The 26959-nt window shown below is 43.2% G+C and overlaps 1 protein-coding gene across 1 annotated transcript in view; it reads right to left on the bottom strand.

Annotated features, from left to right (window-relative positions):
- Positions 1-26959, bottom strand: part of LOC126362173 (gamma-1-syntrophin) — an 809668-nt gene that overhangs the window by 110626 nt on the left and 672083 nt on the right. The window contains exons 3-4 of the mRNA XM_050007857.1: positions 22527-22686; positions 13166-13291 (exon numbers count right to left, since the gene is read on the bottom strand). Coding sequence (XP_049863814.1) covers positions 13166-13291; positions 22527-22686 — 286 coding nt within the window. The remainder of the gene's footprint in view (positions 1-13165; positions 13292-22526; positions 22687-26959) is intronic.

Consider the following 26959-nt stretch of genomic DNA (forward strand, 5'->3'; position numbering starts at 1 on the left):
CTACTTACAACTGTTCAGTCTGGAAATGACAGGTCACTCGTATCGCAATCCTCCTAAATGGACTGTTGTTGGGTCTATCATGGTGGCTTAAGGGCCAATGAATTTGCCATCGTGGTGGGTGTTTTCCAGCACCTGTCGGTAATAATCTTAAGCCATGACAGAAAGCAGAAATTTGCAGAGGAATATTAATAGTGTCAGTGGAGTATGACCACTGAATTAGCTTGCACTTTTCTTCTTAGACGTAGAACACTTTTTGTGGAGGGATTTGGGATCGTGAAATTAGGAGTCGGTGTTATTCGCAGCCATTTGGTGGGCCGGAGCGAAGGAGAGGGTGGGGTGGAGTGGGAGTAAAAACGAAGTCGAGCCTGCCGGTGTATCGGTTGAAAGTGATATTCTGAGTGTGGCGTATGACCTTCAGTGATCAATAAAGTTAATCTGCTACCGGTACTATTGAAGCTTGGTGGAATTTGAAAGCGTGTTCCGGTTGTACAGGTGTTTAATTCGGCTTAGTCATTTTCTGGTGTTTTGGATGATTGTGGCGGTTTAAAATGGCTCTGAGCACTATGGGACTTAACATCTGTGGTCATCAGTCCCCTAGAACTTAGAACTACTCAAACCTAACTAACCTAAGGACATCACACACATTCATGCTCGAGGCAGGATTCGAAACTGCGACCGTAGCGGTCACGCGGTTCCAAACTGAAGCGCCTAGAACCGCGCGGCCACACCGGCCGGCGTGGCGATTTAGTGATGTTCAGGCATTGCAGATTTATTGGGCTGAACATTTTATTTCCACTGGTCATTCCAAGGATTACAGGGAAGTTAAGATACTGGCCACAGCCTCATCCTACTGGGATTCAATGGTCAAGGAAGCTGTGGAAATTATCAGAGACACCCTGCTCAACCGAGATGAAGATTTCCAGCTCGACAATTCATGCAAAGTCCACATTTCGAGTTTGCACTCTCAAAGGAAATATTGTTCTAAGACTTCGTAGTCTGGCATTCAACACATGTCATCCATAATAATGAACAGCACATTTCGTAAACACTGTGCATTTGCTGACTCTGCGCCTGTTAGGTTTTGCTCTAGATGCATAAATTTCTATTTATGGATTGACACTTTTGTTACCGAAATTGTCATCTCTTATACATTCGTGTATTGTGTCCGGTGGTTTAAAAATATCACTACAGACTCACCTTGAGAATGGCTGTAAGATTGTCAGCCGAAACACCGGAACAGCAATTACTAATGTTTCAGATGCAAGCCCGAATGATGGTGGGATAACGTGACTAACAAGGGAACATTCCCAAGTGTCTATAAACTATCTGGATGAAACTTGTCGGATGTGTTGAGGGGGCAAAATAGTGCAATACGTATTTCTTTGTTTGTACCGAATTTCACTTTTATGGGGTAAAACACATCTCGAAAAGTAATATGACATTTTAGATTTAGAGGGAATATCAACGAAACACTGATATACATTTAAGAGCCAAAGAAACTGGTACATCTGCCTAATATCGTCTAGGGCCCACGCGAGCACCCAGAAGTGCCGCAACACGACGTGGCGTGGACTCGACTAATGTCTGAAGTAGTGCTGGAGGGAACTGACACCACGAATTATGCAGATCCGTAAAAGTGCGACGGGTGGAGATCTCTTCTGAAGAGCACGCTGCAAGGCAACCCAGATATGTTCAATAATGTCATGTCTGCGGAGTCCGGTGGTCAGCGTTAGTGTTTAAACTCAGAAGAGTGTTCATGGAGCCACTCTGTAATTCTGGGCGTGTGGGTTCTGCATTGTCCTACTGGAATTGCCCAAGTCCGTCGGAATGCACAATGGACTTCGATCGATGCAGGTGTTCAGACAGGATGCTTACGTGTCACCTGTCAGATTTGTAGCTAGAGATGTCATGGGTCCCATATCACTCCAACTGCACACGCTTCATACCATTACAGAGCCTCTACGAGCTTTAACAGTCCCCTGCTGACACGCAGGGTCAATGGATTCATGAGGTTGTCTCCATACGCCTACATGTCCATCTGCTCTCTATAATTTGAAACGAGACTCGTCCGACCAGGCAAGATGTTTCTAATCATCAACAGTCCAATTTCGGTGTAGACGGGCGCAAGTGAGGAGTAAAGCTTTGTGTCGTGCAGTCATCAACGGCACATGACTGTCGAAAGCCCATATCAATTATGTTTCGTTCAATGGTTCACACGCTGGCACTTGTTGGTGGCCCAGTATTGAAATCTGCAGCAATTTGCGGAAGTCCTGCACTTCCGTCACGTTGAACGATTCTCTTTAGTCGTCACTGGTGCCGCTTTTGCAGGATCTTTTTCCGTTCGCAGCGATATCGGAGAATTGACGTTTTACCGGATTCCTGATATTCACGGTACACTCATGAAATGGTCGTACGGGAAAATCCCCACTTCATCGCGCCTCGGAGATGCTATGTCCCATCGCCCGTGCGCCGACTATAACACTGCGTTCAAACTCACTTAAATCTTGATAACTTACCATTGTAGCAGCAGGAACCGATCTAACAACTGTGCGAGATGCTTGTTGTCTTATATAGGCGTTGCCGATGCAGGGCCTTATTCTGCCTGTTTACATATATCTGTATTTGAATATGCGTGCCTATACCAGTTTCTTTGGCGATTCAGTATGTAATGCCCGCATCTCGTGGTCATGCGGTAGCGTTCTCGCTTCCCACGCCCGGGTTCCGGGGTTCGATTCCCGGCGGGGTGAGGGATTTTCTCTGGCTCGTGATGGCTGGGTGTTGTGTGATGTCCTTAGGTTAGTTACGTTTAAGTAGTTCTAAGTTCTAGGGGACTGATGACCATAGATGTTAAGTCCCATAGTGCTCAGAGCCATTTGAACCATCAGAGCCATGATTCAGTATATAAAAATGTTTTTCATAGGAACGTTTATATGTAATTAATGCTCTTGAAAATGATATGATTATATTTTGTAATACTTTGAAGTTTTGCTAAGTACCCTGCCACCATTAATTAATTAATTTTCAAAGTTGAACACTTTTGTTACATCATAAGTTAAAGAAGCTTCCAAGCCACAGATAGTCCTGTGTAATAAAGCTGGCTTCTGAAATACCATTTTTGGAAAATAAGGTGTGCACAAAGTGCTGATGGGGTATTTTCAGCATCCCCGATAAAAATAGCTAAACATCCACTATAATTCTAATTATCTATTTTACTTATATTTGTTTCATGTTTTAAATAGTTGTTTTGAATTTGTGTATTTTAGTTTATGGTTTACTAAAGTATATTTTGGTACTTGAAAATAATAAGTAACTCATTAATATAATAGAAACAATTACAATAATGATAGTCAGTAAAGAAATGCTAAAAACGTTGGTTCAAATGGCTCTGAGCACTATGGGACTCAACTGCTGTGGTTATCAGTCCCCTAGAACTTAGAACTACTTAAACCTAACTAACCTAAGGACATCACACACATCCATGCCCGAGGCAGGATTCGAACCTGCGACCGTAGCAATCGCACGGTTCCGGACTGCGCGCCTAGAGCCGCGAGACCACCGCGGCCGGCGCTAAAAACGTGTTTTGCACCATGCACATAAAAAATGGACGAAATTTCAAGTAATATGCTCGATGCAGAGGCAATATAAAACAAAATTCACCAGAATTTTAAATTGTCACGGATGATCCTCTAAATATCCAGATTTGTATCAGGCATATTTCAGTACTTAGGAAAGCCTTTGCGAAGAGATTTGATTCTGCAATAACGATTGCGCTATGATTATATTGTTTTTTAGATGTAGACTGACATCGTAATCATTCAACACAACTAGATCTGAAAGTTTTCTTGCAAAGTTCTTCCAGGATCGAAAGCTGTATATCTCCTACGGCTGTGCCACTGCCGTCTAGTCCTTTGCGGTCAGCAGATAGACAGGTTCCTTGTACTCTGCTACAATTATCTAAACTATTATTTCTTCTTGACCATCGCAAGAATCTAACAATGATACAAATATTTCTCCCTCGCTAGGAAAGAAAACATCTTACAATTATTTTTTGATGTGGTCCGACATTTGTTTATCAGATTTCTATGCTATTACAAGAACATTTGGAGCTCCTAAAAGGGATTCTCGACTTCTCGGTCCAGACTCACCATTAGTTTCTTTTAAAACTACGGAAAGGCGGGTGCTTAGTGTGATAAAAGCGGTTTTGAGCATCGTTCGCGAGGACAAGAAACGTCTGGTGATTCCAAAGGGCCGGCCGGAGTGGCCGAGCGGTTATAGGCGCTTCAGTCTGGAACCGCGCGACCGCTACGGTCGCAGGTTCGAATCCTGCTTCGGGCATGGAGGTGTGTGACGTTCTTAGGTTAGTTAGGTTTAAGTAGTTTTACGTTCTAGGGGACTGATGACCTAAGATGTTAAGTCACATAGTGCTCAGAGCCATTTGATTCCAAAGGGCTCGCTGGAACAGCTACAACCGTGAAACATATACGGCATCCGATACTGGAAGAACGTAGTGAGAAGACTTTCAGATCTAATGCTACTGAATGATTATGATGCCAATCTCCACTTGAGAAACTGTATAATCAAGCCCCAATCATTATTACAGAATCAATTCTCTTCGCCAAGGCTTTCCTAAGTACTGAAATATGTCTCATACAAATCTGGATATTTAGAAGATCACCCAATGACAATTTGGAATCCTGCTGAATTTTTTGTTTTACATTATCCTCTGGTCGTGTATATTACATAAAGAAATTTCGTCCATTTTATGAGCATCGTATAAAATGATATTGTTTTAAGCATTTCTTTACAGATTATCATATTAATGAGTTACTTACCATTTTACGTAATAAAATGCACGTATGTATAATGTGAACTACAAAAAACATAAATGTAAGATAACAATTTGAAACATAAATCAAATACAAGTAAAATAAATAATTAGAATTGTAGGGAATGTTTAGATACTTTGATTACCCAGTCAGCACACTGTGTAGAGCTTTCTTCCAAAGATGGTATTCCAGAAACCAGCTTTATTACACAAGAATGCATGTGGCTTGAGAGCTTTTTTAATTTTGTTGTAACAAAAGTTTTCATTTTTTATAATCGATTAATGTTGCTGGGGTGTTTTTCAAAATTTCAGATTATTACAAAAGTTGATTATACAGTTTTCAAGAACATCAATTAGATATCAACCTTTATATGAAAAACATATTTTATGTATCATCATTTTGGAGATATTCCCTCTAAACCTAAAACGTCAAGTTGCCTTCCGGAGCAAGTTTTAACCCGTAAAAGTGTGTTGGGCACAAACAAAACAATGCTTACTGCAATAATTTTCACCCTCTACAGATCCGCCATCTTTCATCAAGGTCGTTTACTGACGCTTGGGAATGTTCCCTTGTAAGTTATTTGCGATTCAGTTGATTTTGTAGAGTAATACCTAGAACCACTATGTGGCTACAGAAGTTCCCATGGAGCTAAAATACAGAAGGCTACACATGAACAGTCTATCGATGATGACATCACAAGTTTGGTGTAAGGCAGCTCTGCGTTTTCAGTTTGTGTTCATAAATATGCACGAAAACATGTTTTGACAACATAAATTTTGAAACTTCCTGGCAGATTAAAACTGTGCGCCGGACCGAGACACGAACTCGGAACCTTTGCCTTTCGCGGGCAAGTGCTCTACTAACAGAGTTAGCCAAGCACGACTCACGACCCCTCCACATTGCTTCAATTCTGCCAGTACCTCGTCTCCTGCCTTCCAAACTTCACAGAAGCTCTTCTGTGAACCTGCAGAACTAGCACTCCTGGAAGAAAGGATACTGCGGAGACATGGCTTAGCCACAGTCTGGGGATGTTTCCACAATGTGATTTTCACTCTGCACCGGAGTGTGCGCTCATATGAAATTTCCTGGTTGAGCACTTGCCCGCGAAATGCAAAGGTTCCCAGTACGAGTCTTCGTCCGGCACACCGTTTTAATTTGTCAGGAAGTTTCATACCAGAGCTCACTTCGCTGCAGAGTGAAAAATCTCATTCTGGAAACATAAGTTTTAAACACAGCCGCAGTGCAGCAACTGTTGAGCTAATCAGGCGAATGTGTGACCGAGCTAGCGGAGTGGTAGTATATTGAGTTGGTGCAGTGTTTACCAATCGGTACAGCGTTAAACGAGCAGTGGGCGTTCGGGAGAGTTGGAGCCTTGTGGAAAATGCTGCCAGGATAATAAACATTAGATTCACAGAACAAAATATTAGTCATCCTCTCAAAAGAGCGTACTGGTCTTTTTATCTGGGGTAGAAATGGAACTAGGCGGTCATATGGCCCTCCAGAGTTGACGTGCATGGCGTGTATCTGTCGGTCCCTTGTATGGAATAAACACAGCAAGGTGGGTCAACGTGGACACGTAACAGAATGTCAGAAAGGGGCTATCATGTTTGGACGTGCCTATGACCACATTTTTAATGAAGTTGCCCGGTTTGTTCGTCTGTCAACGTGGTCTGTCCAACGAAACTACTAGTAATGGAGTGGCACTCGCAGCCGTGTAAAATGGCATTAACAAAAATGATCGTAAAAAGATCCTATCCAACAGGGACCAGGAAGGAACGGCACTCTCTGTTAATGAGGGTCTGTTTCAAACGAGACAGGATTTGCTGCTGGCAGTGATTGCAGGTCCAACTCGGCCCATCACCGAGAGAACACTTCGAATGGAACTGGAAGACAAGAAGCATTTGGAGTACGGTACCTCGCAAAATGCCATAGCTCACTGAGGCACGTAAGGCTGTCCGAATTCGAGGGGACACGCAACACAGACTCTGTACAGTAGCTGACTGGAGGCGTTTAGTGTGATCCGACGAGGCGCGATTCCGCTCTTTTCAAATTAAGCGAGACGTCGAGCAAAGCGACTGGCCCGGTCAGGCGTTTAAACCGCTGTGTACTGAGGTCTGAGGTGCTTCCGACTTGCCGTTGTTTTTCGTACCCTAAGTTTGAAACACTCTTCCGGGTTATCTCGAAACTGAACGTATATTTCAACTTGTCAGTGACCATGTTTGTTACGCTTTCTTCTACATCATCATGATGAGTATGATGTGAGCATTTCCAAGATGACAACAGTCTTGTTACCAGGACTACGTGCACACTTTCCTGGTCTGACGAAGGCTTATGTACCATATCGCACATCGACTGGCCCGTTAAATCACCCAATCTTAATACTCCAAGAAATGTCCGCCGCTATTTGGAACATTGGGTGAAAAGTATCAAACAAAGTCTCTGCAGTTTAATATCTTTACGTGATCAAATCGTCAAAGGGTGGCCTCAGCTAGTTACGGAATACAAGAAAAAGCTCTGGGACGCTTTTCGTCGTAGAATTGAGTACATTATCAACTGCAGAAGTGCAGAAACGGTGTTAGGAGGTGTTACCGTTATACCTTCTAGGTGTCAATAACTTTGCCCAGTGTGCTTACCTCCTCTGAACGATACAGAATATCGACTTATGGCATTAAATGAGACTCTACTAAGCTACATGTTATTGGATAGGAAGCCGGATCATGAACATTAACAAGAAGGGTATAGATTGTGAATAATAAACACTTATTTTACGAAGGGTATTTCTTTTTTTTTAAAAAAAAAAAAAGAGGTCCGATTAGTTGCGAATTAAAAACCACTGTGAAATCTGATGAAGCCTAGTGTAGATGTGCTGCGCAGTGTCCCTAATATGCCCGCCGACCGCGTCACGTCACACTTTTCAGTTCTGAGCGCACAGTGAACACGGAAAGACGCCTGAAAGTCTCTCAGCATGTGTGAAGTGCATGCAGTTATTTGATTTCTTCATGCTGAGGAATTCTGCCTGATTACATGCAAACCACACAAAGTAAATAATAGCAAAGTGCGGCAGCGATGCAGGAACTTTGAAGTAGGATGTACAGATGTTTATGAAGCACTATGGTACTTAACATCTGAGGTCATCAGTCCTCTAGAACTTAGACTTAAACCTAACTAACCTAACGACATCACACACATCCATGCCCGAGGCAGGATTCGAACCTGCGACCGTAACGGTCTAGCGGTTCCAGACTGAAGCGCATAGAACCGCTCGACCACAGCGGCCGGTTATATTACTGAAGTCTGTTGTTCAGAGGCAAGGGGAAGGGACCATGATTCAGACTATGTTGTTCCTGAAAGAAATGCCCGTCAGCGGCTTGGTAACGAACTGGGAAGGTAACAACAAATCTTATGGGTTACACAAATTGCAGAGAAAAAGAAGATGTCAGTACGAAGTGAGCCTGTTTAATCTTTAAACTCTCGAAATGCAAGTAGAAAAGGCTGTGGGATGCCATTCAGTTAGCAGATCTCAACAGGCAAGATTCAGTGGCCTAAATATAGGAAAAAAAACCATGATTTAACTAAAGTGAGCAAAGGAAGCCACTGAAATACTAAAACAGAAAGGCTGGAAGGAAAGTTTATTCCACTCCTCCATAACACGTGCCGCTTGTTGACAACTGCGCCGCCTCTCTCGATATATTGTGTTTGGAGAACTGCGCAACAGACTGCACATGTGAAATAGTGGGAAGGATGTAATATATGATTTCGTAGTTTGATGCTACTAAGACCGGAGAAGCACTTCATCAGGTCAGGGACAGTCTTGTATAACAGGAATCAACGTCAACAGGTGAGGCGGGAAACATTTGGCAATGTAACTTAACCATGTCAGAAAACCAGACAAAAAATTAATCATCCCAGAAGATATAAGTCTAATACCGAGTAACACCAATTCTAGCCTTGATAGTGGCCTCATTTCGGCGAGGAAGAGAGTCCACAAGCTTCTTCTGATATGTAATATCCAGCTGAAGCCACTCATTTACAGTTAAATCCCAAAGACCTACCGAAGTACTGGGATATTCATTGCTATGTTTTATGGGCTGTTCCAAATAACGCGATTCCTTTCTGGAGGACTGAGGTCGAATGCTGTACATCTACATCTACATCACACTCTGCAAGCCACCTAATGGTGTGTGGCGGAGGTTAGTTCTAGCACCACTAACTGAAACCTCTACCCTGTTCCACTCGCGAATGGCGCGCGGGAAAAATCATGGTCGGCAAACCTATCTATTGGCTCTAATTTATCGAATATTCTTGTCGTGGCCATTACGAGGGATGTATGTGGGAGGAAGTAATAAGTAAACCAATTCTTCCCGGAAAGTGCTCTCTCGAAATTTCAATAGTAAACCTATTTGCGATGCACGCCTCTTTTGTAACGCCTGCCAAATAGGCTGTGTTGATCATCTCGGTAACACTCTCATGCCGACCAAACGATCCCGTGTGCTCTTCTCTGTCTCCTCTGCCAGTCGCACATGGTGAGGGTACCATATTGACAAACAATACTCAATAATCGGTCTAACGCGCACCTTATAAAGCCACTTCGTTCGTGGATGAATTACATTTCTTTATGATTCTTCCTATGAATCTCAATCTGGCACCTGCTTTTCCCATTATTTATTTTATGTGGTCATTCTATTTAAAGTCGTTCTAGATAGTTACTCCTAGATCTTTTACGTAGATACTGCTTCCAGCAGTTTGTCATCAATAGTGTAAGTTGTACGGTAGATGATTTCGTTTACTACGTATGCGCAGTATGTTACATTTATTTACTTTCAAAGTCGACTGCCAGAGGCTGCAAAATTAATCAGTTCTCTGCAGGTCATTCTGCAAATCGATACTGTCTTCGATACAGACAGCCGCATCATCTGCGAACAGTCCTAAAGAGCATCCGTCACTTTCTACTAGATAATTTTATGAAGTGTAAAGAAACCCACCTGACTTCTGGGGTACTTCGGAAATTACCTTTACATCTGTAAATTTTCTTCCGTTAAGAGCGACGGGCTGAGTGCTATCTGCAAGGAAGTTGTGAATCTAGTCTCAAATCTAATCTCATACTCGATATGCTCTTATTTTTTCCACTAAACTATAGCGTGAGAAGCTGTAAAATACCTTCCTGAAGTCACGGAACACGGCATCAACCTGATTGCCATTGGTCACGGGGCTATCTATGGATCTCATGGAGCAACAGAGCGAGCTGTTTCGCAGGATCTCTATTTGCTGATCCATATTGATTTTCATAGAGGAGATTTTCGTTCTCCAAAAACGTCATTATTCTTGATCATAAAACACGTTCTGTAATTCTACAATACACTGACATTAGCGATACAGGTCCATAATTGTGTAGATGTCTCCTGCGGCCCTTCTTGAAAACGGGAATGACGTTCGCTTTTTTCCAGTCGCGAGGTATCCTTCGCGGCTCCAGCGACCTACTAAATACTGCTGATAGAAGGGAAGCAAAGTCCTTCGCATAACCTTTCTACAATTTTACAGATATTTCATATCGCTCATTTTCGCTTGTTCAGCTTTTGTCTGTAGTTAGTTTTTGAATTCTCTTGAACCGGAGGACTTTTCTAACAAAGACATTAAACCACGGTGGGTCTTTTCCATCCCTCAAGACCTTGCTCGGAACATACTGCCTAAGGCATACTGATTGACACTTTAATTTTTTCAATTTGTGCTTCACGTCTTCGTCCTCATCACTGAATATTTGATCCTGACTACTTAGATACTCTACAATTTGTGTCCTGTCACTCTTGCTAAGCGAAAGTATCTTCCTACTTTTCTTAACATTCCTTGTAAAACTGACAGTCATAGTCGCTGTCCTAGCCCTATGATCACTTTAAAAGCCTAGCCGAAATGCGACGGGGTGCCTGAGTGTTCACCAGAAGCTGGCTGCTATGCACTGACTGCTGTGAATATGGCTGCGTCTTGGAAGCATATTCGTTGTAAAGATGAAGAAATGGCGATACCTTGTAACTAAGAATGTTGAAGTAAACATTCTGATACGTGTTCATGGTAACCTGAATGAGTAGGCCCAGATTACGGTACGTCAAATACCGCCAAAACCTCACAGAACTACACTCTGACCTCACTGCTGTTTAAACACCGCGTTGGATGGGCGCTGGAATCGACTATGAGAGATGGGCTTTTGTGAGGTATTCGACTACACACATCCATTGCGTGCAGTTCCCTTCGCAATGTTCGTTCAGAAACTGGTTGAGGTCGACTTCCATCCAGTGAAAACAGCAATACCTGTCGGCTTTCGAACCTGTTGACATGGACAAGACAGGTCACTCGTCTCCGGTCACTGTCGGTCGGGATATTTTTACGACCGTACTTATTATTATGCCGTGCTACATGGCTGCGAGTGGACTCCATTCCCGCTAGACACGTTGTCCAAAATGGTTCAAATGGCTCTGAGCACTATGGGACTCAACATTTGAGGTTACTAGTCTCCTAGAACTTAGAACTACTTAAACGTGACTAACCTAAGGTCATCACACATATCCATGCCCGAGGTAGGATTCGAACTTGCGATCGTAAAGGCGCGTGGTTCCGGACTTAAGCGCCTAGAACCGCTCGGCTACCGAGGCCGGCTCACGTACAATCTGCGTTGATACATGAGTGAATCGGGCAGCTGCGTTCACGGTCTCGTCATGAAAACGTGCAAACATGGTAGCTCCTTTCTGCCATTCAGTCACGTGTCTACGTGGAGCCATTGTATGGCGCTGATTCCATTCGACCGACTGGCACACTCACACCGTTTCACTATCATGAGCGGTGGAGGGTGACATGAAGACCTTGTGCCAGTTTTACACTATCTACGGCTCTCCATTTGGCCTGAAAAGAAATGAGCAATATAAGCTTATTTTTGTAATAAATCCAGACTGTAAGTATCAAGAACAACGTACATGTTACTGAAAACTGAATCGTACACTAGATATACTGCTTATATATCAACTTACTACAACGCAAAATTAAACGTAGACAACAATATGCCCTGATACTTCATGCCAGATTAAAACTTTGTGCCGGACCGAGACTCGACATCGGGACCTTTCCCTTTCGTGGGCTAGTGCTCTACCAACTTTTTTAATTTTTTTATTTAATCTCATTTTGTTCGTTTTCGTTCGTTTCATCTGCTCGGTGCGGACGTCGCAAGACACCCGTTTCAATTCGTCGTCGATCCATTAACTCAGTTTTTTTTATTTTTTATTTTTTTTTATTACAGAGGGCAGCTAACCCTCTGACCGAACACGCTGAGTTACCGTGCCGGAAAAAATCGCATTATAATTCTACTTAACCATCATATGGTGATAGGTTAGTATTTTTTCATGGTGACAGCTGTAGTACAGTTTACAGCAATGTTGAAATACAAGGATGAACAATTTTTGGATTCGCAACGACAGAAGAGTGTAATGCATGTCATATGGAAGTTCTCAAAATACGTTTTGGTTTCCATTGATCGTACTTTGACGTAAACAGGGTTTTTAAGGAAAAAAACTTGAACCTATATTTCAATTAATTATGTGTTATCAGACTTTTATTGTAATGAAAAAGCTGCCACTAATTGTGAAACAAGAGTAGGTTGGAATTGTAGATCATTTCATACCACTAGACCGCTTCAAACGGTAGCAAACCGGTACCTACCTTAACACCAGACTACTAGCGAAAAACTAATCTAAATTGCTACACAGAACGAAGTAATGCATTTTGAAGTCAGATTGTCCCAAAAATAATCATCAGCATTGTTGCAGGATAAAGGATTGTCCTTCTAGCTTCAACTGAATATAGAGGTCCTTCCAAAGGTAGCAGTAAAAAGTATCAATAGGACAAGTATCGGACAAGGAAATGTGCGAATGAAGCTCTTAGATTTTTGAATAATTACGATGAAGGAAATAAACGGTGCTTTTCTTGAAGGAGCAAAAGTCAGCTATGGATTCAACTGGGGTGATCTAGGAGAACAACAGAAATACTAAATAAGCTAAAGGGGATGGGCCTGTGAACTCCGTTCCTCCCGAATACTGCTGCAGTTTCTTACAATTGTTCATTGACTCGCGTAGAAACATGGGTTATCAACAAAAAAAGTCGAAATTCACTTTGAAAGAAAATTTCTTAAATGAATCTGTTCTTCGTGTAATCAAGAGGTGAGAAGAATAAAAAATATAGCCATAGCAATCGCAGTCTCATTCGATCAATATGAACCGCTTATTACAACCCCGCAAAGTTCCAGTCGTTTGATGAAGTCAGTGAGCAGTTTTAGCTGTTAGCAGTATTTCTGCTGTACTTACAGCTCTTCTGCAGGAACGGCGTGGCGGCTCGGTAGTGCTTCACGGTCAGCATGACGAGGTCTCCCGCGTTGCGGAGGATGTTGACTGCGTCGTCGTGATTACACGATGTGATGTACTCCCCGTTCACTGCCGGAAAACAGAACACACAGTGTCTTTGTTAGAGATGCGTACCGCATGTGATCAAACAGGACAAACATTAATAAAACCGACAAATTGCAGTGACAGATTCCCGAGTGGAAATGGACGAAAAAATATATATGGAACATGCAGGTAAAAATAAGAGGAGTTGTCATGACGTCACAAACTTGAAGCCGACCCAAGTGAAGACCCGCCATGTTAGCTACCCCAAAACATTCGCTTCTGGTGGTTTGATTCAGTGTGATCGTGAAGTGTTTAGATAAGAAAACGCCGGCTTGCATCGCTTACGAGTGTACTAATCGTTATGATTGTAATCTAAAGTTTAAACAAATCACATTTCATTCGTAAGTGGACTTATTTAAGAACTACTTTCTTATAAATACTTGAAATGCTGATGCACTGTTAAGTTTTACTGTATGGTTTTATTACTGTGATCTGACTTTAGATTTCCTATCAGTCCAGCGCGAAGAGCTCTCTGGGTGAACGCTTTGAGAAGGAAAGATTGGAAACAACCAAGTGCAATAAAATATGTTCACAACATTTCCGGGAGGAAGAGATTGATCGAACATCACTTTCGTCAGTACGCATTAGGGAAGGTGCTGTCCATCAATTTTTCCCGCTTATCCTGCTCACTTGCAAAAGGTTCGTGAAATGTAGCATATTAATATGGAATTCAGCTGCCATAAAGTTACGGTATAAAACATCAATATCCGGAATACTTGTCTGGCGATTTGAACTGCAATAGTTATGCAGGTGCAGTAACTGAGATGTGGAGATTGCAACGGAATTAACTGTATGTAATAATAATCTCGTATTTGTTCATAGATATGTTGTTTTCCCTTTGTTATTGTATTACACATTACAGATATTTATTTAATGCCACTTTATTTACTAATGTCCTTAAACACACACGCTCTCTTTCTTTGTGTGTGTGTGTGTGTGTGTGTGTGTGTGTGTGTGTCACATTATTTCTGCACTGTATGGTACTTGTTTGTTTTAATTAAAAGTTTTCAAACAAATTAAATCAATATTTACTGTCCTTTATTGTCCTATTTTGTTGTTTGACTGTTTCCTGGCAAGGTTACATATCTTATTTCTGCTGCTGTAGGTGTTAAACAAGACTTTATATCTAATTGCATTATTCCCAAGTAAGTGAAAAGTCCTGGCAAGAAATATCCTGGAAATGGGGACAATTTTTTTAAAATGCAGTAATTTAATGTAAAAGTAATGTAACTACATGTAGTTAATTAAATCTTCAGTAAAATGAGTGGAACACCTGTTACAGCGGTTAAATTAGAAGTACTTAAATGGTTACATATTTGTTAAAGCAAACTTCCGTATCTATGTCCAGGCTATTTAGATCATTACATTAATCACTGTGCAGTCGTGTTACCCTGAAAATTGCTGTTATTTGCTACGCTCAATGTCACTTAGTAGTTACAATTTAAAAACAAAGCAGATGTATAAACTACAATGAGCCTGACAGTCTTAAATTCAGTTCTTTTCCTTCGTAATTTAACGAATCTTTCACTTTTCTTTTTGACATGACAGCTGTCTTGTTTGTATCATCCCTGTATACATCTATGGGAAAACCAAAGGAAATAAGCTAAGTTTCTTGCAAACTTGAACATTTAAAATTTGCATTTGACTTGAAAATGCAACGAATACAAATCGGCGCCTTTAAACTATCAATAATTGCTTTTGGAATTCTGGCTTTATCAATTATCGACACAAACACAATGAAAGGGAATAGAAATGGATTACGAAAGCACGCTTTTCATAGCACATACTTCTCTTCTCGGTTATTCGAAGTGTGTAAACAAAAAGGAAGTACAGAACTGAGGCCAGAAGCGTCATATTTTCGTGTCGTATTACTGTATCGAATACGCATTTAAGACCAGAAAAACGTTTGAAGTTCCGTTCCTTATGCTGTGTTGTTCACTAAAACAGTTAACATTTACTGTATAAAACAAATATCGCGTGCATACCACAGAAATAACGAACAAGAAGCAATTGTAAACATTCGTCTGCTAATGTTTGGGGGATCCAAGATGGCGGCAGGCGCCGCCCACTGGCTTCAAAGCAACAAGTCTGTAGCGCCATCTCCCCATGTTCTGTCTCCATGGTCTGGAGACGTATCGGTGCCACGATGTGTGGCGCTGACACTTGACAGTTCCTCTGACCACGTGTCGTGTGTTCCTTGTGTGTTGCAGGCTGTGTGATTGACGCACCGCACTGTAGGTAGCAGAACGATCCGGTATTCATGTCGGAAACAAGGCTAGATGGTGTTTGTGTACGGCCAGGCAGATGTGAAAGATAGTCAGCACGGCTATACCAGAACAAGTACTCTCACAATACCAATTACGTCACACAGCATATCAAACCGTTTTTGGGCGTTTGTGTGATCATGGGTCCTTTCAGGCAGACGAAAGTACAGGGAGGCGGCGGACTGTGCGTTCACCTGATCTGGAGGACCGAGTTCTACGCAGTAGTGGGACGAACCCCGAGTACAGCAAGTGGCCCACTAGCATGGTGTAAGTCGATGTACGATTATGTCTATCGTGCTTGACAATCGCTACTATCCCTGTCACCCTCAAAGAGTGCAAGATTATTAGCATCGGATTTCCCTCTACGTGAAGGATTTTGTCGATGGTTTTTGTACCAAACCATCACAGTTGTGGGATTTCCGTCATAAGTTCTCTTTACCGACGAAGCAAACTTTACCAGAACTGGCATCATAAATCTGCATAATCGTTAACTGTGGACCTTCGGGGAGTGGTTGAGGCGTCTCATCAGCATCCGTTCATCACCAGTGAGTGAGCGATCACGTACTTTAACGAGTATTATTCCACAAGGCCTTGACGGAGGATCGTACTCTGGCTGGGCTACTTGATAGTGTGCCTTTGCCGGGACACCAGGTTATGTGGTTTCTGCAAGACGGAGTACCACCCTACTTCCACATTACAGTTCGCCGACACGTGAACAACATCTTGCCTGGACGATGGATAGCCGCGAGGGATCAGCCGAGAGGTCAGCCGCCACCGTAACTCAGCGTGTTCGGTCAGAGGGTTAGCTGCCCTCTGTAATAAAAAGACTGAGTTAATGGATCAACAACGAACTGAAACGGGTGTCTTGCGACGGCCGCAACGAGCACATGAAACGAACGAAAAAAATAAAAATAATAAAAAGCGGTCTAAGGCGCTGCAGTCATGGACTGTGCGGCTGGTCCCGGCGGAGGTTCGAGTCCTCCCTCGGGCATGGGTGTGTGTGTTTATCCTTAGGATAATTTAGGTTAAGTAGTGTGTAAGCTTAGGGACTGATGATCTTAGAAGTTAAGTTCCATAAGATTTGATACACATTTGAATTTATTTATTTATTTTTTTGACGCTGGATAGGACTCGGAGGCTCTGTAGCATTTCCTGTTAGATTATCGGAATTAAATACCCTGGATGTTTACCTGTTGAGGCATCTGAAAAGCGTTGTGTATTGTATGCTGAACCGATTTTTGATGCGCACACGCTTCAACAGCGTGTTCACGACGCCTGTAATGCTATTCTGAGAGAAGCCGGAAGGTGGGACAGAGTGTGAACATCTGCATTGCATCCCATCTGTTGTGACGGGTATGCGATTTAGCTCTTTACCGTGTTCCGGTACGATTTGTTGTTGATGCACCCTCTCGTTCATTTCTGGGCACATGTTCATAGGACATTTTTTCCTCCATTTCCAGTCAGGAATCCGTCCCTGTCGCTTGTCTACCTTATTTACATGTGCGTGTGTGTGTGTGTGGGGGGGGGGGGGGGGGTTGGATGGAGAGAGAGAGAAAGAAGAGAGAGAGAGAGAGAGAGAGAGAGAGAGAGAGAGAGAGAGACAGAGACTTCCAACGTAGTTAAGTTCTGCAATTCGGGTGAGATATCGTAATAAAACCACTTATTCCTTTCTCAAACCGAGCACGTTATTCCCTCTTTCCATAAAAATTGGGTGTCATGGGTATGGTACTACTTTTATTAGATATTGGTGTTGTTGATTACAGGTTTAGTAGGGAGCCATAGTTCCAAATGCAGCAATGTTCAATGTTCTATCACCAACTAATTTTTTATTGTGATAATGAAAAAAAAACATCAAGCGACTGAATATGCTATTGTAACGTAAACAATACATTTTCTGACATATTTTAGAGTATTGTGACATTTTTGATAGGCATCATAGACAAGGTAAACTAATTTATTTGACCCTCATAATGTTTTCCTTGTACTGAACCTCAACTAGGGTACAATAATTTGCAATAATAGTCATCGATTACATTTTTCTAGTGATGCGTTATCTTCACTCTTCCATTACCCCCGACCGTACATTACAATTCACGATCATTTTTTTAATGCAAAATAACTTCATGAAAAAAAACACCGTGATAGTCGACGTAAAAATCGCACTTTTTGCGTTGCCAGTGTATTTTGCAGATAATGTGACTTAATAGGTAGGGAAAATAGTTTAAGGTTCTTTTGTGTCTTAAACCAAGTGTGGGGCATAGATCGAATTCCCAGTGTTTCTACCATACAGACACATGTTGGTGACAGTGACAATAGCTTGTGATGCAGAGATCGAACTTGTGACTCTGTTGATGATATAAGCAATTGGGATACAAAACAGAAGTTGATTTTATTTCGCGTTGTCAGGGTTTACGGAATAATATTTAAGGTATAACTCATATTCGAGAACTAGATATTCCTAATTCGTTATTTATATTTTATAAGCAAATATTGGTTTTTAATGATCTATAGAGAATATGTTGTTATACTCTTTACAAGCAAATATTGGTTTTTAATGATCTATAGAGAATATGTTGTTATACTCTTTACCAATAGTGCATATCGAATGATATATGGCTTCGACGAAATTCGCCAACGTGACTGGTAAGCCTGTCAATTAAAGATTTTTTGGAAGTCAGTAATGGAAACATAGTTCGTCATTTTCAGTATTTTAGGCAATTCAGGTACTTTAACGTACTTTAAAAAATATATTTTGGATATTTTTAGCGCAGTTCAGATGGGGCTGCACTGTAACAGCAATACTAGGCTCTGATTCGAAGAGAGAGAGGTGCGTGATGTATTTTCTGGTAAATAATTCCGCTCGTTCGGATACTTTTGAGTAGAGCCCAGATAGGGCTGCATTGTAATTGCCTCTTGTATTTTAATACTAGGTTTGGTTGGAGGAGGGAAGAGAGAAAGGTATGTGACGTATTTTGTTTATAAATAATTCAAGTTTTCAGATACTTTTGAGCATAACCTGTTTGGAGCTGCTTCGTAATTGGCCTTTGCATTAAAGTACTAGGTTCATTACAGCACTAGGAGGAGAGGAGAGGGAGATAACTACGCAATGTGTGTGTGTGTGTGTGTGTGTGTGTGTGTGTGTGTGTGTGTGTGTGTGGTGTGTGCACAATTTTGCGTGTTATGCATATATTTGATCTTGTAGTAAAAAAAATGGTTCAAATGGCTCTGAGCACTGTGGGACTTTACATCTATGGTCATCAGTCCCCTAGAACTTAGAACTACTTAAATCTAACTAACCTAAGGACAGCACACAACACCCAGTCAACACGAGGCCCCTGACCCCGCCTGGAATCGAACCCGGGAACCCGGGCGTCTTGTAGTCATTTTAATATTTTGCAAGGGTATACGTGCGTACATGAATAATGTGATTTGACACCATTTTAGGCCAAAATTTAATGTATTTCGGAAATAATGAATATCTTTTACTTTAATCCGAGGTTACGTAATTTTTTACGACATATTTGCCACCGTTTTTAGTACTACACTGTTAGTAGTTGGAGGCAGAAATAATGTAATTTGACACTATTTTTAAACACCTTTTAAGTACTATACTCTGTTTGGTTGGAAAGGGGGGAGGACGAGGGTTATAAAGCAGACGATTCGTCTACTTCCATCTACTTGGAATTTTAATGCTGTGCTGTGTTTAGTTGGACATAAGGAGTTCTACACTGTGTGGTTGGCTGGAGGTAAGGGGAGGTTTTCTTTAACTTTTTTCCACTAATGCAAGTGGACTATTTCCACCATCTTGGTTTTTATGATACTGTGATAGGGTTGACTGGAGATACGGAAAACTGCACTGTGTAACTCTTTGGAGACAAAGCGGACGGGAGGTTTTTTTTTAATTTTCCACCAACACAATGGGGTTATTGTTTCTGATCTCTAAGCGCGTGGAAATTCCGGATTAATCACTGACAGAATGACTTTCACTTCTTGGATTACAATACTTACTTTTGCACACAGTGTCCACCTTCATGGCATTGTCTCCAAATACAGCAACTGATTCCTCATGAAGCTCCTGACGTCCTTCCTACGCTGATGAGAATGATTTGAGTCGTCCGGAACGATCGTGTCTGACTGGAACAATATTTTGTCTATATACGTAGCCTATACCACTAGGCGCCCCTAATTTACTGAGCTATCGTGGGAGCTGGTGCTCACTGATTCGAGAGTAGGGGTAGGGGGTGGTAGAGGGTACGAGCAATAACCACGAGAGATCAGTGCAGGAGCAGCTCCTGATGACGTAGACGAAGTACGTCGATCGAAATGCTGTGCCAGTTAGATAGGATAGTCAGAATGAAAACCCGGAAAGACCCGCATCATCAATTCATCACGTGTTTCCTGGGAGTTTTTTCTTTCAAGAACAGTGAACGTATCACCTCGTTAAGGGGATGTGCTATCTAGGAGTAGGAGACCGTGTTAAGACATTGCTTTCCCCGGAAGTTGATAATATTTTTTTTTTCTTTTGTGCATTACCTTGTCATAGTACGTATGTATCATATATTTCAACTATTATTTATTTGTTAATACGTCATATTGTTTCTTCATTCATTTTGCTACTGTTTTATATATTATATTGTACGAATATGAATGTTCTGGTTTTATATGCTTTGTAAATCTTTCGTCAGGCTAGGAGAAGTACCGTGTCAGAGTGAGAGCGAACGACTGTCGATAGAGAGCGTGCGAGTTGTTTTGGTATCGTGACCGTTTCGCGGGTGGAAGAAACGTTGCAAAGTTCGGCGTGAAAGACGGTGATACGCGGAGGAACAATTAATTACAGTGCTTCCGCTGTGTTAATAGGACATCGTGCATTATTAAGTGAACAGTAAAACCTGAAAAGTACCGGGTGATCAAAAAGTCAGTATAAATTTGAATAATGCAGATAGAGAGGTACAAATTGACACACAGGCTTGGAATGACATGTGGTTTTATTAGAACCAAAAAAATACAAAAGTTCAAAAATGTCCGACAGATCAGAATGTCCATTTGATCAGAATAGAAATAATTAGCATAACAAAGTAAGACAAAGCAAAGATGATGTTCATTACAGGAAATGCTCAATATGTCCACATTCATTCCTCAACAATAGCTGTACTCGAGGAATAATGTTGTGAACATCACTGTAAAGCATGTCCGGAGTTATGGTGAGACATTGGCGTCGTAGGTTGTCTTTCAGCATCCCTAGAGAAGTCGGTCGATCACGGTACACTTGCGACTTTAGGTAACCCCAAAGCCAATAATGGCACGGACTGAGGTCTGGGGACCTAGGAGGCCAAGCATGACGAAAGTGGCTGCCGAGCACACGATCATCACCAAACGACGCGCGCAAGCAAGAGATCTTTCGCGCGTCTAGCAATATGTGGTAGTTCTAATAAAACCCCATGTCATTCCAAGCACGTGTGTCAATTTTTATCTCTCTATCTACATTATTCCGTGGTTTATCGAGTTTTCAAATTTATACTGACTTTTTGATCACCCGGTATATCGAGTGTTTGGGGTGACGATTTTACATACTGTGTAAACTTGTGACAATTAGCCGTGAACCAGACACCATTGCCGTGTTAGAATTGCGTGAAAGTGGAAAAAACCAAAATGTTAAGTAAAAGAACAGTGCTGTGATTTGATCAAGAAACATTTATTATATCATCCAAACTGTCTTAAAGACGACGACTTAATTTGAACTGATGTTTAACGGACTGTTATAGTGATAAACACATGTGACTGTTTTCCTGTGGCAACACGGTGAAAGAACTGTGCGAAGTATTGGCATTAACAGGCTTCATATCGTAAATACTAAAGACATTGCATAATTCCGACCTACGCGCACTGCATGATTAATAAACTTTTAATAATAAAACGTCGTGCGTATAACGTCAACGCAGATACTGGAACTATTATTATCGCGCCAGTGCTGCCAGCTGATTCGACTACAACGGAGACGTGCACCACCGCTGTAACTCGAATATTAATGAAACAGGAGAATCCGTCATTATCTTCACGCCACGAACCAGGATTCACTTCACACATCGCCCGCGCGGACCACCGCTAACGTCATCGCACTGCCTGCAGCAACAGTTAAGACATTAAAAGAAAATTATTACGCTCTCTCTCATTTCAAAATTAAAGACAATTGCGGTTAAATTATCTATTTTAAAAATACTGTCACAATATCAAAGTTCAATTTTGTTTAGTTTCAATAAATATTCTTTCCATTATTACGTCTTGTTGACAGTGTTGTAAACCCGCCAAATTAAAGTTCAATTAATAATTTTTTTTCAAAATTCTTCTAAGACGTTTTGGTGCTCATCATAATTTTATTTTAATGTTTGTTTGTAACTCATTTTGGAGGGAGTACATATTTTATTTTTTGTGTAGTAAAATTAGCTACCATAAAATTACGCATATTACCAGCCGATGCTGTCCGCCATTACTGCTTGAAAACTGACCAATAGTATTTTTCCACCTATTTTCTCGTTGGTTGTTAGTTTCAAAACAAAATTACGTATTTCGTGGGCATCTAGCAGATGGGGGATGTCTATGTAGGTTCCTACAATAATTTTTTTTTACTTTCGCACGTTTACTGGAATTATATTGACTTTAATTGTTCATTTGGCCCACGTTAAAGTGATTTATCGCATCTGTATAATAATTGCACTGAATTACCTAATTTATGTTTTTATTATGAAAACATTGGCATACCATATTTAGTTTAAAATTGACGCCTTATTGGCTCCACATAAGATTCTGCACGGTCTGTCAAAGACTATGCCAATTTTTTTTTCGTCCATGACTAAGAGGGGTAGTCAGATTCCTTGTATAGGTCATGTTTTATTATTTAAAAGGATTTTTTTTCAGAAGTAGAGAACCAGTTTGTTTACAACCGACACGGTGGTACGAACCTTTGATGATGGCGTCGCCGACGAAGAGCTGCCCCGTCTGGTCGGCGGCCTGGTCCTTGAAGATGCGCGAGATGAGGATGGGCAGCTTGTGCTCGGCGCCGCCCTTGATGCTGAGCCCCAGGCCGCCCACCTTCTGCCTCGTCACGCTCACGATGCGCTCCTGCCGACACGACAGGCGATGCGTTAGGCTGAGCTACCTGTCACGGCGCGCTGCTGCGGCCACTGTGACATAACGATCACTTTCTCCACTCCTTTTACACTGTCCAGTTACACTGATTGCATCACTTTTCAAAAGCCTAAATAACAACCTTTTGAAGTAAAGGCCGCTGCTATACATTCAGGAAGAGAGTCAGTGAGGTTCTGGAGGCATGCGGATACCAGTGCTGTGGCCAACTGCGCTGGATTTCTCAGTTGAGGGTCCGTGGCACGAACAGCCTAATCGGGAAGGTGCCATAGACTCTCGACTGGGCTTAAATCCGGGCAGTCTGGTGGCCGGGTGAGTACGGTAAACTAAACCTGATGGCCTTCGAACAACGCACGTGACACATTCCATTGTTCGGATAGAAAATGCCATCGTAGTGAGGAAAAACAAACTGCATGTAAGGCTGGATATGGACCGTAAGGATAGATGTACTCATGTGGTGCCTTCCAGAATGACAAGGTCACCCAAGGAATGCCACGAAAACATTTCCCAGACCGTAATGCTCCCTCCTCCGGCTTTGACCATTCAGACGATTGTTGCAGAGTGTTTGCTTTCAGTCCGATGGGGCACAAAACATGATTCGTCTGAAGTACCACTTGTCAAGAGCTGGACCACAAGCTAGCATTACAAAAACTAGGGAAAAGATAAAAGGGCATTTGGCTCATGCGATTTAGGGAAATCGCGGAAAGCCTAAATCTGGATGACTTTATAGGGTTTGAACTGTCGTCCTCTAGCATGCGAATGAAGTGTGCTAACCACTGCGCTACCTTGTCCAGTTCTAAGGGGATCTTGTCATTGCTCTCGTGTTCAGGCTTAAGACTAATAAAATAGAACTTAAGATATATGAAGATGGTAACTGTTATCGAAAGAACAGTTACCATTGATGACCGTGTAGCTTCTTCTAGAATAAATGATAATTTATTGAAAACCATCAGCTGTGATATAACTCGTTGGGGACATCTGAAAATGTGTGCCCCGAGGTGTATCAACAACACCTGTGGGCAACTGGGGGTTTTTAATTAATTATCATTTATTCTAGAAGAAGCTGCACGGTCATAAATGGTATCTGTTCTTTCGAGAACAGTTACTATCTTCATATATATAGTTAAAGGCTACCCAGCCATTGACCTTCGTCTGTGCGAATGTGCACAGGCTGCCCGAACTCTTACGGGAATCCTCACCTTAGTGTGCGCGAGTAATGAGTGGATGGGCAAATATCTATTAGGCACATTACGTATGTAGATTGTGGATAGTTGAGAACGTCGGTCTCACGGGAAGCGTGCAAGGGATAAGTCCCTGCAGTTGCGCAATTGATCTGTGTCGTCGGTGGCTTAACAGTCGGCTCACAGCCGTGTTAGCGTGCGGAGCTGCTCCGCGCGCCGCCCGACGCTCCGCTCTCGGCGGTGTTTGTGTCTATCGAGTCCAGTACTAACGTACTCCAAGGCGCACTCGTACCGCCATGCAACGATCAAAGTAACGTTTCAGGCCGAACATCCACGACCCAGAGCATTCGAAGTCGAACAGTTCATACGAGAGGATCTACGTTTGAACCCCCAGGACGTAATCGGCAAAAATTTTTCCATCACTGGAAGTGTTGTCTACATCAAGATCTCGACGGAGGAAATTTGAACTGACATAATTTACCGTCATGCTACTGGACTAAAATTTAAACACTCTGATGGACATATGGGTGCTGTGACAGTCGCCCATGCTGGATTCGGTCTCGCGGACATTGCGGGTGTTTGAGCTCCCCCTCGAGGCGCCTCAGGATGTGGTCATTGCCGCTTTCCAACCATATGGCACCGTCTGGGGTCACGTCGCGGAGAAGTGGCAAACATTTACAACCTACCCCGTATTAAATGGCGTCCGGCAAATAAAAATTGAGCTGACGAAACATGTCCCATCGTACTTGCTAATTGGCGATGTGAGGGCCATCGTCATGTACGATGGACAGCCACGAACGTGCGCAGGATGTGGCCAGGAGCGACATTTACGTTCCGAATGCTTACACCGCCGTTTAATACAGACGCCGTTACGTGAAGAGACCCAGCCTTCGACGGTCACGTCCTTACCCATCACCTGCCCCAAGGTTGCACAGGACCCCGTCGTGCCACTCCCGATTTCTCCAGCAGCATCGTCAACGCCACCCGCCGCAGCACAGCGCGCCGACGACACCAGCACGGCGTCGCCTCCAGTGCTCGCTTCAGGACCGTCCGGGTTGCAGACCGAAACCGATGTTCCTATTGGAACCATGGACTTCGACCTCGGTGTCGTGCCGACGTCTGCCTTTGTCCAGACAGGTACGGTGTCAGACGACGGACGACCATATTCTGATTCAGAAGGCCACACCAGAAAACAGCGGTCGCCTCGCAAACACAGGAAACGACGACGAACGCCTTCCAATGACGCCCTTTCTCAGACGGCCCCGCAAGATGTCGACCTGATGTCTGACGGTGATCTCCCACACTGCGTCCAGTCACGCGATGCGACAGCAACAGGCGCCCCTCCTGTGACGCCTCGTCTCCCAACCGGGGACGCGTCCTCGCCGTTGTCAACGAATGATGACGGCGGTCCCCCTGCCACTCATGATGCGGAATCCACAACACCCGTTCCGGAATAGGTGACCGTCACATATCCACGTCGTCAGCTTCCTGGGCCGATAGGTTGAAGAAGAAGCGGAACAGACTGCCAGCGTGTCTGCACAAGAGTCCACCTCGGCGACTCTGGGGCTGGCCCCCGCCAGTAATTATCACCACTGCGGCACCACCGGCGGGTCTCCACCTGCCAGCTACTTCTACAGCACATTCTGCAAATACTGAGGATGGCCGAACAATATCGTATCGCCACGATGAATCTTGCCACCATTCTTGCCCCCCATAAACTGGCCATGTTCAGAGACACTATTTACTCTGCCGATGTTGATATAGCACTCTTACAAGAGGTGTTTGTGGCTGACTTCCTAGTTCCCACCGGATACAATGCCCATGTTTCCCCCGCATCCGACACCGGTAGCGGCGTCGCCATCCTGCTACGCGACGGACTCCCTGCAGAGGACGTCATCTACCTCTCCACTGCGCGAGGTATGGCCCTCACACTGTTCGGCGTACGTATTATTAATGTCTACGCTCCGTCCGGCACTGGCCGCCGTCATGACCGACAAACTTTTTTTGCCGAAAGCGTCACATACCTCTTCAGAGGTCCGCAGGACGATTTGGTACTCGGTGGGGATTTTAACTCGACACAAGAGCCCGCGGACCAACTCCCGCGACATTCACCTTGTGCGTCTCTCTCAGTGCTCATCGACCGTCTACGACTTGTTGACACTTGGAAGAAGCTCCACGGAATTCAACCGGGCTATGCATTCTACACCTCTCACTCGTCAAGCCGCATAGATCGCATCTACGTTACCCGCTTCTTTGCTGATCGCACATGTCATGCGGAAGTCTGGCCCTTGGCCTTTTCACACCATGATGCGTACCTCTGTGACGTCACTCTCGCCCGACAGCAAGTGTGGCATAGTCGTGGTCTGTGGAAACTCAATGTCGCTCACCTGACCTCCTCAGACTGTAGCCGTATGGTCGAAGAAGCGTGGGTACGCTGCCGCCATCGTCGAGAGGCCTATGACACCACCTTATCAAGGTGGCTCTCCTGTGCAAAGCCGACCCTCAGGAAGACACTGATGAGTTATGGGAAGGAATTTAAGGCGTGGCAAACTAATACCCTGCACTTCTACTACACCATACTACGTGACTGTGAGACGATGCCTTTCTCGCCAGCCCGGCAGTCGATGGTCCATCGCACGAAGGCACAGTTCTCCTTGATCATGCGGCGTCACTGGAACTGTAGTCCGTTCTCGTGCTTCTAATCGTATCCCTCAAGAACGCCCGTCGATGTACCACCTTCTTCAGGAACGACAACGAGCTCTGATCGAAGTCCTCACTGATGTGGAAGGGCGCCGGCACGACACCCAACAAAGCATCGGTCGTGCTCTCCATGCTCATTTTGCCGGGCTATACGCAGTCATACCGCATTTTGCAGCACTGATCACAGAAGTCGCTCAGCTCACTACGAACACTCTTCCGGAGGATGCAGTGCATGACCTCCAAGACGACGTAACCACAGATAAAGTGGTAGATGGTATCAAGGCGGGTTCCGATAACAGATCTCCTGGACGAAACGGTATCCCCTTCGAATTTTATAAAAGTTTTCACTATTTGTTGGCTTCCACGTG

This window comes from Schistocerca gregaria, chromosome 1, assembly GCF_023897955.1.
Source record: "Schistocerca gregaria isolate iqSchGreg1 chromosome 1, iqSchGreg1.2, whole genome shotgun sequence".
Lineage (NCBI taxonomy): Eukaryota > Metazoa > Arthropoda > Insecta > Orthoptera > Acrididae > Schistocerca > Schistocerca gregaria.